The sequence below is a fragment of the Mustela erminea genome, chromosome 8 (genome assembly GCF_009829155.1).
Source record: "Mustela erminea isolate mMusErm1 chromosome 8, mMusErm1.Pri, whole genome shotgun sequence".
NCBI lineage: Eukaryota > Metazoa > Chordata > Mammalia > Carnivora > Mustelidae > Mustela > Mustela erminea.
The window spans coordinates 80,876,949-80,889,494 of NC_045621.1; the positions used below are offsets into that span (position 1 = coordinate 80,876,949).

Sequence of the window (12,546 nt, forward strand, 5' to 3'; positions counted from 1 at the left end):
CACATTCCATAGGTCTTCTTAGTTTTCATCTGCCTCAACTCTCAGTGACTTTTGGCCCTGTTTGTCACTTCCTCTCTTGTGCCATCACTCCTCATTCACTTCTGAGACACGGCTCTCTTGGCTCTTCGCCTGTCACAACTAGCCGTTTCTTGTTCTTCACTTCCAGACCTTTAATTCTATAGTATTCCAGGGCTCACATCTCAGATTTCTTACCTACTCCACGTACATTCATTCATTAGATCTCTGCCTTCCAATACTATAGACACCAGGAACATTTCAAGTAGCCACATGTGGCTCTTGCTTTGGGAGGCAGAGATATCTTCATACTGGTGATTTCCATGATTGTAGGAAGCTCTGATCAGACAGTGCTATACTAGAGGATGTTACTCACTCTCATGGCTATAAATAATGTCTCTGTGTGGATGACTTCATTTTATATTCCTAACCTGATCCCAGGCATTGAACTCCAGACTCCATTATCCAACTGCCTACTGGAACTCCTCTTAAATATTTATTAGTAATCTTAAATTTAATCCCAAGAATGTACCCCTGAGTTTTCCTGACTCTGCTCTTTCTATAGTGTTCCACATCTTAGTAATCCATTGTCAAAACCTGGGAATTGTGATTGATTCCTGTTTTTCTCTCAGATCTCACATCCTATATATTAGCAAATGCTATCAATACCTACTTTCAGATTACCCTTCTCAGCAGCTATACCACTGTTATAGCCTTACCCAGGCTACCTTCCCCTCTCACTTCGATTATTGCCAGACACTCCATATTTGTCTTTTTCCCCCATTACCGTTTATTTGCCAAATAGGAACCATAGTGATTTTTTTAAATGGTGAAGAGGTCATGTTAATCCAGTGCCTTCCCATATAAGTCAGAGAGGAAGCCAGAGCATGTAAAGCTTTTAAGCCCAACAAGATCTAGGCCCTTAGAACTTGCTGGCTGCGTTTTCTCTCCTTACTCTGCTCCTCATATTTTGGCTACCTTAGTTTTTCATTGAATAGATATCCCCAAACATGTTTCTGCATCCAGGCTTTGAAAATTTTTCTCCCATCTGCCTGGAATGCTCTTTAGGGGGAATGCTCTTTGTCCAGATAAAACCGTGGCTTATGTTCCCATCTCCTTCCAGTGTCCTTAAATGGCAGATTATGACAGGACTTCCCTCACCAACCCATGTGAAATAGAAATTACTTTTAACCCCCACCCCACTTTTCATTCTGTATGTTATCCTCCTATAGAACTACATTTTTAAAAAATTGAGATAAAACTTACATAAAAATTCACCATTTTGACCAAATTACAGTATGCAATTGAGTGATTTTTAGTATATTCGTGACATTGTGCAACCAGCACCATTATCTAATTCCAGAACATTTTCATTGCTTCAAAGAGAAATACTGTACCCATTACATAGTCACTACCCATTCTTCCAGAACTGTTACCAGTTCCGGCAACCACCGGTTTGCTTTCTGTCTCTAAGGATTTGTCTGTTCTGGATATTTCATATACGTGAAATCATATGATACGTAATCTTACGTGTTTGGCTTCTTTGACTCAGTTTAATGTTTTTAAGGTTCACCATGTTATAGCATATAGTAGTACTTCAGTCATTTTTTATGGCTGAATAATACTCCATTCTGCGGATATATGACATTTTGTCTGTCTGTTCATTGGTTGATGAATATTAAGATTGTTTCTTTCTACTTTTTATTTACTTTCAATAGTGCCATTATGAGCATTCGTGTACATGTTTTTGTGTGTATATGTTTTCAGTTCTCTTGGAAATAAACATAGGAGTGCATTTGGTGAACTCTATTTAACTTTTGAGAGACAACAAACTTTTCCAAAGTGGTTGCACCATTTTTATTCTCAACCAGCAATTCCATTTTTCCACATTCACTATCATTTGCTCTTTCCTTAAAAAAAATTGTTTTTTGTTTTGTTTTATGGTCATCCTTGTCAGTGTGAGGTAGTGTCTCATTGTGGCTTTATTTGTATTTCCTTAATGACTAATGATGTTTAGCATCTTTTGAGTTGTAGGTTTTCTTTTAAGAAATGTTTTTTCAAATTCTCTGCCCATTTCTGTTTGTTTGTTTATTTAAATTTATTTATTTTAGAGCAGAGGGGGAGGAGCAGTGGGAGAGGGGAAAAAGTATCCCAAGCAGACTGACTCAACACTGAGCACGGAGCCCAACACAGGGCTCCATGCCATGACCCCGAGATCATGACCTGAGCTGAAACAAAGAGTCAGTTACTTATCCAGCTGGGCCACCCAGGCACCTCATTTTGCCCATTTTTAAATTGGGTTGTTTGCCTTTGTTGTTAAGTCATAAAAAGTTCTTTATATATTCTAGATACTTCTCTTTTCAGAACGTTTATTGCACATATTTTTTCCTATTTTGTAAGTTGTCTTGTCACTTTCTTGATAGTATCCCTTTGATGCAAAAAGTTTTCTAATTTGAAGATGTTCAGATTTGTCAAACTTTTTTCTTCTTTTGTTGCTTCTGCTTTTGCTGTCCCAGTTAAGAAACCATTGCCTAACCTGAGATCCTGAATATGTACACCTAAGTTTTTTGTTTTTTTAAATTTCATACTTCTGAGTCTTATTTTGATCTATACATGTATCTTTATGCAAGTACCAAATTGTTTTGATTATTATAGCTCTGTAGTTAGTTTTGAAATTGAGAAGTATGAGTCCTTGAACATTTTCTTCTTTTTCAAGATTGTTTTAGCTATGTGGGGTTCTTTGGAATTCCATATGAATTTTAGGGTCAGCTTGATAATTTCTACAGAAAAGGTAGTTGGAATTTTGGTAGCAGTTTTGTTGGATCTGTAACAGTTTAGGAGTGTTTTCATCTTAATAATAGTAAATTTCTATATCAGTCTTGCTTTCTGTACCTTTTCTGTACGTTTTTATTAGCTCTAATAGTTTTATTGTGGATCTTTAGTGTTTTTGTATATAATATCCTGTCCTCTGTGAACAGATAGCTTTACTTCTTCCTTTCCAATTTCAGTACCTTTTATTTAATTTAATTTTTTTCTTGCTTAATTGTACTGGCTAGGGCCTTCTGGACAATTTGAATAAAAGTGTCGTGCATGGGCACTGTTGTCTTGTTTCTGATCTTAGGGGGAAAGCATTTTTCTTTCGCCATTAAGTGTGGTGTTAGCTACCAGCTTCTCACAGATGCCCTTTCCTGAGTCGTTGAAACTTAGTTATTCCTTGTCATTGACTAGTGGTACTACTTACTGGATAGCATTGTTGTGTAACTATGCATATGACAGGTCTAATGCAGTTTGACCAGCACATGCAAGGTGGTCATTATTTCTTATCTTTGACTGCCTGCCTTCCAGTTATTGGTAAAAACACTGAATGTAAACATCAGCATGCCACTTGATTTCTATGGGTCTGACATGGCATAGCTGTTAAGATTCATTCTGGTTCTTTTCTTTTCCATAGGCATAGAATGATCTGATTTTTATGTCTTATTATAATCATCATGCTCTGGGTTTACCTAAGAATATTAATTTCTAGAAGAATGTTGACTTCTGGCCATAAAAATACATCTTTTAATATTATAGATCTTATCTTTATATAACAAATCACATTAAAACCAATCCCTTTATTTTTATTTTAGTATTTTTTTTAAGTAGGCTCCATGCCCAGTTTGGAGCCCAACATGGGGCTTGACCTCAGAACCCTGAGATGAAGACCTGAGCTGAGACTGAGTCAGACACCTAACCAACTAAGCCACCCAGGCGCCCCTAAAACTGACCCCTTTTAACAAAAAGCATTCCTAGACTCCACTATTAGCCTATCATTTTAAATATTATTCTTATAAGGCAAAAGAATCTGGATCATCTCTTTATTCCTCACATAAAACAACATTACTTTTCTTGTAAGTGAAGAATTCGTTTTGGCAGGGTTGTGGAGTTGCTGAGTGCCTGAAGATTGTCTGCCAGGTTGGACGACTAGACAGAGGAAAGAGTGCCATCCTGTATGTAAAGTCCCTGCTGTGGACTGAGACCTTTATGAATGTAAGTAGGCAGATAACAGCCTTCAGCAGTCTATCCATTTTCTCCAAGACATGAAAAAGGCCTCACATCTTGGAAATCATTTCATTATCATTTCCATACAGAAAGAAAACCAGAATCATTCATACTCTCTGAAGTCATCTGCTTCTTTTAACGTCATTGAATTTCCTTATAAGAACCTTCCAATTGAGGATATCTTCAACTCCACATTAGTAAGTCATTGATTTGGGGAAATGGAATAACTGTACTCAGTTCAATGCCGTAGATTTTTATTTTATTTTATTTTAAATAATGACACCCTAACTATTGTAAAAGTTACCTGGTAGGCTTGTAACCTAGTTAAATACTATTTTACTCCCTCACCCCAGAATTATTAAAGGTAGATGTTTTTACTTTACCATCCCTATGTAAGAGATTTCATGGGGAATTTTTCCCCATGAAGTTAGAAAGTTGGAAATTAACTATAAAAGGTGAAGGTGAAAGATTTTAAAGATCTATAATTTGAGGATTAAAAATGGGACCAATACATCAAAGCTGGATATTCAATTCTTTAAAATTTTTTAAAAGTCACTTCAGAGGTTCCTTGAAGTTAACCTGCTGTTGGGAATTTTATGTGCATATGTGCCTGCTTCAGTACCAAATACATAATCACAGATTATCATATACAAGAAAAGAAAATGTGAATACCATTAAAACAAAATGTAATAGGCATTCAGACATTTGTTGAGTGGTTTAGTGAACTATTTTTAAAACTCAGAACCTTTGCCCCCCGCAACAGGTTACCACTAATGTCACCTGGGGCGTTCAGCCCGCACCCATGCCTGTGCCTGTGTGGGTGATCATTTTAGCAGTGCTCGCAGGATTGCTGTTACTGGCTGTTTTGGTATTTGTAATGTACAGGGTAAGTAATGGACTTGGGAAGAGCAGCAGGGAGGAGAAGCAGAAGAAAAGGGTACGGGAGGGAGGGAAAGGAGGAAGAATAGAAAAGAAGGGAAGGAAGAAAGGGAACTTTAATGCTGCATGATGAGCACCATATATTTGAAGGGAGAAAAGTTGTATGAGGTGCTGCTCAAATTTTCTTGGTGATAATACAGTCACTTAATACTTTGAATTTTCTTCACTGATGTGGTGGTAATGTTCGTTTTTCTTCACCTAACAGATGGGCTTTTTTAAACGTGTTCGGCCACCTCAAGAAGAACAAGAAAGGGAACAGCTTCAACCTCATGAAAATGGTGAAGGAAACTCAGAAACTTAACTGTGATTTTTAAGTTATGCTACATCCTGACCCATTAGAATCACTGACTTCCTTACAGGTTTCAGTTTCTTTGGCAAAGATTAAAATTCCAAGACTATACTGCTGATGGTGCCCATGGGTATTAACCACAAAACAAGAGCAATATTTGTCAACCTTTTTGTAATAATTAAGTTCAGATGTACGTGTAATACACACCCACTGACTTGTGTTTTTAGGTATTTAAATAATAAAATTTCAAGTGATAGTTCTTCAATGTACATAAGATAGGTAGTGCCTGAGTTGCCACTTTATATAAAATAGTACCTCCTACAATTATTGTTTCTGATTTTGTATGTTGATTTTGTTGTTTGTTGTTGCTTTTGTTGTTTTAAAGCAATCCATATTTGGACCTTAGGATCCACATCTTTTGTACAGGAATTTATTGTTAATATACATTACACTACAGTTGAGTTTTTAAGCTACTAACTTCATAACTGCATGAACTTGGATTTTAACATTACCAATGTAGTAGAACTTAAAAAAAAAAAAATAAAAAAGCATGGTCCATCCAAATTCTTTGCTGTAATAGTAAAGATACAGTATTTTTAATATAAAAATTGGGTACATGCTATTACATTTTAATTTTTGTTTAATCCACAGTCCATTTCCTTACATTTTAATTTGTATGTTTAGGTTCTATTTCAAATCCTTTAAGCTAACCTGTTCTAAAAATTCTATGATCAGAAATGCCTCTTTTGTGTAATAGTTTAATTTCCTCTCATCATCTTCATGCTTAAAACCATATGCAGTTGGGAATCGTTTCCAAAGTACATGTATTCCATTGTATTAGTCCAGCTATTTACAATACAAAGAAAAGCATTTAAATTAAAAGACTGTAGTTCTTTGATAAAGTTGCTTATTTGTAGTATGCTCTTAGAGCAAGGATTTTTAGTTGACATTAATTTATTTTCTTCCTATATATGTATTCTTCCTTATATTTCCAAAACTTTACTGAGAATGGGCTAAGATCAGTGAGGAATCTTTACAAATTACAGGAACCTGCATCCAACCTCCCAACCCCACAAGAAATGCTTGGAATTGAAATTCCTAACGTAGCTTGCTGGTGTGCTTTAGAAATAGCATGATGCTACTTATATGGGTATTACCTTAGTTTCGACAAAGTATCATGTGGAAAACCAGTCTCAGCTATCAAAATAACTATAAAAGTTACTTTTATAAGCAATTCAGGTTACTGGGAGCCTTTTAAAACTTTTGTAGTTTTATTAACATAAATTACTTTTTTAGGATTTTTTAATATAAAAATTGCACAGGTGGCACGTTGTCGTTTTATATGCCTGTAAGATGATGATTCTTCTGGAGGAATATGTGATTTATTCACAGTTCCTCAAGGTCTGGGAATGACTCCTAATTGTACCTATTTTTGTGCAATTACATCATGTTATTCTTTAGAAATTGAGAGTTTAATAGGTTTTTAACTGCTGTCCTCATTAGGCAATGATAAATATTTCCCTCAAATAATTGAATATTTTTCTGTTTTAAAAATAATTGAAATTTATCTTGCCATATCTTGTGTTCTAATTCCTTACACAAGTGGCTAAGCTAGAATGTATTCATAAAACAGAGGAACACGTGTTATATATGTTAGAACATGCTAAGACCCTGTATTTCGTTTTAATGAATCTCAAAATTAATAGGTTTGTAGTAAAGATTTTATTAGTAGCTTAAAAGATCTTAGTCATATGCAATAAGTATTTTTACTACCAATGAGTCTAAAGTTTTTTAAGAAGAAAACCTTTTATACCGGGGTCTGCCACCAAACAGTCACTAAGTTGACAACTTTCACTACCTGTTTTCCCACCTAATAGTAGTCATCCTTGAAAGTATATGTTGAATAAAATTCACTCTTTTAAAAAAACTTAACTGTTCACTTTTGCATGTTCTGTTCCTTTTATGGCCTCTATCTCCAGGTATAATCTTGTATGGGAGACTGAAGGATGTTATTATTGGAAGCATGATGTTTTAAGTTCCCTTTTATGAAATGTAGTTTTAAGCAGTAGTATTTTCTTTTAAAAAATGAAAATGCAGGGCACCTGGGTGGCTCAGTGGGTTAGGCCGCTGCCTTCGGCTCAGGTCATGATCTCAGGGTCCTGGGATCGAGTCCCGCATCGGGCTCTCTGCTCAGCAGGGAGCCTGCTTCCCTCTCTCTCTCTCTGCCTGCCTCTCCATCTACTTGTGATTTCTCTCTGTCAAATAGATAAATAAAATCTTTAAAAAAAAAAAAGAAAATGCATATCTCTACAAAAATGTGGTAGAAGAATGATTTGGAAGCTTACTCTTTGAGAAAATATTTGGGAAATTGTTGGGATTCTTTTTACCCTGAAGCAGCATGTGAATGTATTTGGTTAAAATGTCGGACAATAGTTCTATGAAAACTTTTAATTTTCAAACATTTTAAATGCTACTATTTATGATTTATTGAGAATTAAAATCCATTTTGAGTGTAAAATTTTAATGATCTGATCTGTTTTAAAAAACATAAGTGAGATAGGAGTATTTAAAGCATTTAATATTGGTAAGAACTTGATTCTGTTGTCAATTTCTTATGTAAGCATTTATTTCAGAATTGATATTTTGAGAAACATTTGTGTAAGGGATATTCTTTCTTTTCTTCCCCTTTAGCTTTCTCTTATGATGAATTATTATTTTATTATGATGATGACTGTTATTGTGATATAGGTCTTCATAATTCTGAAGGATAAAACAATTAAAACTTTAGGGCCACAATTTTACCTATTTTTTGAAACTACTACTTCATAGTAAATTCTCATCAATACTTCATATAACAAGAAAATTGAAGTATTAGTAAAAGAGACTGTACTTATACTGACTTCCTTAAGAGGGCTGTGAAAGACTTGTGATAGTTAATGATGACCCCAAGAGAGATTTCAGTGGCAAAAGTACAGTATATACTAGATCAGCTGCTTTATATAAGGCAAACAGACTGTAAGTTGATAGACACTTTTTTGTTGCAAAACACAGTGCCAAGCTTGGAGAAGAAGAATAATTGGAATTTTTGAAATACATGTGTATAACCATTGCCAATCTTAATGTTACTTTGTATGTTCTCTTGGATAGTTTGTATATGTGGTAGTTTGGCAAATAAAAAAATGTGGAATTCAGAAATTGAATATAGGATCAAAAATGGCAAATAAAATAACTCAATACTCAGTGTTTTGGAGACAAGCCCTTTTAATTTGTTGATATGCTAGTTTGGACAATGAACCCCAGGTATATATGCTTGTATTTCTTTGTAATTTCATGATATGTAATGAGCTTCTTGGGAGAGGTACCAAATCCTTGATATTCGTTGTCATTGTTCTCAAGTGCAATATAACAATGTAACCAAACCTAGATAATTTTCAGAGTCATTGTTAATTTAGTAAACCTAATCTAAACAGACTTAAATTTATTAGAATATTGGTTAGTAGGAAGGAGGGATTCTGCTATGGATATACAAATAAAGTTATTTACCCCTATAAGATACATTCTACATTTTATTTCAGGTTGGACATGACCTATTCCCTACTAGTTTTGAAACACTTTGAAATATCTTAAACTAACTTAATTTGCTACCTAATAACATAGTAATTTTCTTTGTTTAGCTTCTCTTATGATCACCCACATTGGGTGAGACATAAAACGCGTGTCTTCTAAAACTTGTCATTGCTGACTTGATTTAGTTAAAACCGGTACAGTGTTTTACTTAGTTTCCAATGTGTAACTTGTGTCTGTTCAATAAACTTGAGCATATGGTGCCACTTTTGTGTATATTTTCCTTTGTGATCACAGTTTTGTTTTTTAATCACATGAGCCAGCAATAATGGACTAAGAGGATGACCTCAAAGAGGTGCCTCTTTGAAAGTCTGAATTCCTTATGAGTGTTATTTATTTGAAAAAGGGTAACACAAAAAGAGCAAAATGAACCTAAGTTTAAAATACACCAATTACAAATCACAGAATTTTAAATTTTAAAATTGAAAAGGGGTTTCCATTTCCAATAATGGCAAGGTAGCTTTTATAAGATAAAAATGATAAGTGATGAACAAAAGAAGGGGGGAGAAAACCTTTTTGAAAACACTGAAGTTAGTAAAAGCAGCTTGACAGAAACTGGAGTGTATTTGATTATTAAAGAGGGGAACCACCTTTTTTCCTGGAAGTTACTTTCTGTTGTTGGATAGAATACAAGCAGAAAAGGGTCCTTATTTTCCTGGAATGAAGGGACTGCCATCATGGATAAAAGTTGAGGAAAGAAAGGAGCCGCCTTGTGGAAGGGAGGAATGTTTTCCCCTCAAATCCTTTTCTGACCCTTTCCGTGACCCTGCTTTAGTGAGACTCCCAGGGGCCCAAAAGGAAAACAGCAGGTGGAAGTTTGGAAGAGCTGAACAGCTAATTCAGCTACTGTCTACTGTAGGAGAAATGAGATTGGACACTGGAGTGAGAAGAGCTTGGAAGCATCCAGTCTTTCCATCGAAACCTTGGAGGATCTATGCCCTAGGAATAAATACTACACACCAAGATTGACTGATGAGCCCTAGGATGAAGAGCAACACCATTGGCCCCCTCTAACAAAGCGTAAAACCAAGATTTCACAGATTTAAGGTGATCCACATGTAATTCATTTGCTCCTTTAGGCAGTTAATTTGAGTGGAGGACCACGTATAGAGAATGCAATGTTCCATCCACAATGTCGTGTGTGTGTCAGAAAAGAAAATCTTACCCATAGTTCGAAGGGGGAAAAAAAGAGAAAGTCAATAGGCACAGACCCACAAACAATTTAGCAGGTGTGACTTTAAGTAACAATTACAAATATGTTAAAAATTCAAGAAAAACATGGAAATTATGGACATTTCAGAAGAGACTGGAAATTAATAAAAGACAAGTGGAAATTCCATTACAAAAAAATGCAGTATCTGAAGTCAGAAACTCATTGGAGGGGGATACAAAGTAGATCAAGAAAAGGAAGAATTTGTGAATTTTGAGAGCAATAGATGCATCTAAACTGAAGCACCACACGGGGGTGGGGCAGGGGCTAGTGGTGTAGATTACAAAATAAATGGCCTCAGTGACACTGGGTCAATATGGAGACCGACTAACTTGAAATAAAAAAGTTGTCAAATTTGGTAAAATGTAGCAACCACACAGTTGTGGAAGCTCAGTGAACCCTAAACATGACAATCACAAAAACGCTATCTATGTGCATCATGGTCCAACGGCTAAAAACTGCAAGTTAGAAAGGGTTCACCTGGGGCACCTGGGTGGCTCAGTTGGTTAAGCAACGGCCTTCAGCTCAGGTCGTGATCCTGGAGTCCCGGGACCAAGTCCCACATCAGGCTCCCTGATTGGTGGGGAGTCTGCTTTTCCCTCTGACCCTCCCCCTTCTCATGCTCTCTCTCTCTCTCTAACTCTCTTTCTCTCAAATAAATAAATAAAATCTTAAAGAAAGAAAAGAAAGAAAGGGTTTACCTCACCCCTACATACTGGTAATGATGCCCAGAGTTCATTTTTTGTCCAAATTCGTAATGGCAGGATTTGAACTGAAGCTTATATATTCAAATTCTTAGTTCCATGTGCTTTCAGCTGTGCAAGACTGCCTACATTCCTAGTGACCCTTTATATAAAATTGATTTGTTACTATCTAGTGGATACTCACTTTCTGAACTGTTCTGAATTGCCTAGAGTTACGTGGTTTAATTTCCTTTTGCACCCTGGTTCACTTCCCTTGTCAGCTTTATTTCCTGAAAAGTAACAAATACATTAATTGGTGGTGTTTTAATAAAAGGAGCATTTAGATTTTGAACTTGAACTTTATACAGTAATTTACCCTCATGGTATTAAAAAAATTATTCAAAGTAACTAATTTTAACTTCTATACCATTTTTCAGATATTAAAGTATCAAAATGGAATCTTTTAGGGATTACTCTTTAGCCAATTTTGTATTCAGAATATTAATTAATGACTACAGGGTTATTCACAAAAAGTACTAAATGATATATACCAGTAGTACTTAATTTGGAGAATTATGCTCTCCACCTGAATAATAGAAATTATTTTTGATCTTGTGTAAGATACATGGTAAATTTCCCATGGGAGACAAGAAATTTGGTATCTTTTTTTTATTTTTTAATTTTTTATAAACATATAATGTATTTTTATCCTCAGGAGTACAGGTCTGTGAATCGCCAGATTTACACACTTCACAGCACTCACCATAGCACATACACTCCCCAATGTCCATAACCCCACCCCCCTCTCCCAACCCCCGTTCCCCCAGCAACCCTCAGTTTGTTTTGTGAGATTAGGAGTCACTTATGGTTTGTCTCCCTCCCAATCCCATCTTGTTTCATTGATTCTTCTCCTACCCCCTTAATCCCCCATGTTGCATCTCCACTTCCTCATATCAGGGAGATCATATGATAGTTGTCTTTCTCTGATTAACTTATTTCGCTAAGCATGATACCCTCTAGTTCCATCCACATCATCACAAATGGCAAGATTTCATTTCTTTTGATGGCTGCATAGTATTCCATTGTGTATATATACCACATCTTCTTTATCCATTCATCTGTTGATGGACATCTAGGTTTTTTCCATAGTTTGGCTATTGTGGACATTGCTGCTATAAACATTCGAGTGCACGTGCCCCTTCGGATCACTACGTTTGTATCTTTAGGGTAAATACCCAGTAGTGCAATTGCTGGGTCATAGGGTAGTTCTATTTTCAACAATTTGAGCAACCTCCATGCTGTTTTCCAGAGTGGTTGCACCAGCTTGCATTCCCACCAACAGTGTAGGAGGGTTCCCCTTTCTCCACATCCTCGCTAGCATCTGTCATTTCCTGACTTGTCAATTTTAGCCATTCTGACTGGTGTGAGGTGATATCTCATTGTGGTTTTGATTTGTATTTCTCTGATGCTGAGTGATGTGGAGCATTTTAAGAAAGTTGGTGTCTTATAAATTTTCTCATCTTTGAACAGTGCAGTTCAAAGTTGAGATTATAAGTGACATAAGCACTTTCAAAATTCAGAGATATTATCACCTGACAGACAAGTGAATCATTTTGAATTTGTCAGCATACTTTAGTGAGGAAATGAAAGGGAAGACTTTATTAAAGAATAATGAGTTTCCACTTTCTTAGTAATACCAGTGTTGACTTTGACTAAAACCTTTAATACTAAACCAAAGCCAAGCA

At 35.7% G+C, this 12,546-nt stretch overlaps 1 protein-coding gene across 1 annotated transcript in view; it reads left to right on the top strand.

The window, feature by feature from the left end:
* The window catches only part of ITGAV (integrin subunit alpha V), a 101,970-nt gene extending 96,106 nt beyond the window's left edge, over window positions 1-5,864 (top strand). The window contains exons 27-30 of the mRNA XM_032356170.1: window positions 3,931-4,044; window positions 4,146-4,253; window positions 4,820-4,942; window positions 5,201-5,864. Coding sequence (XP_032212061.1) covers window positions 3,931-4,044; window positions 4,146-4,253; window positions 4,820-4,942; window positions 5,201-5,296 — 441 coding nt within the window. The 3' untranslated portion in view covers window positions 5,297-5,864. The remainder of the gene's footprint in view (window positions 1-3,930; window positions 4,045-4,145; window positions 4,254-4,819; window positions 4,943-5,200) is intronic.
* The last annotated feature ends 6,682 nt before the right edge of the window (window positions 5,865-12,546 follow it).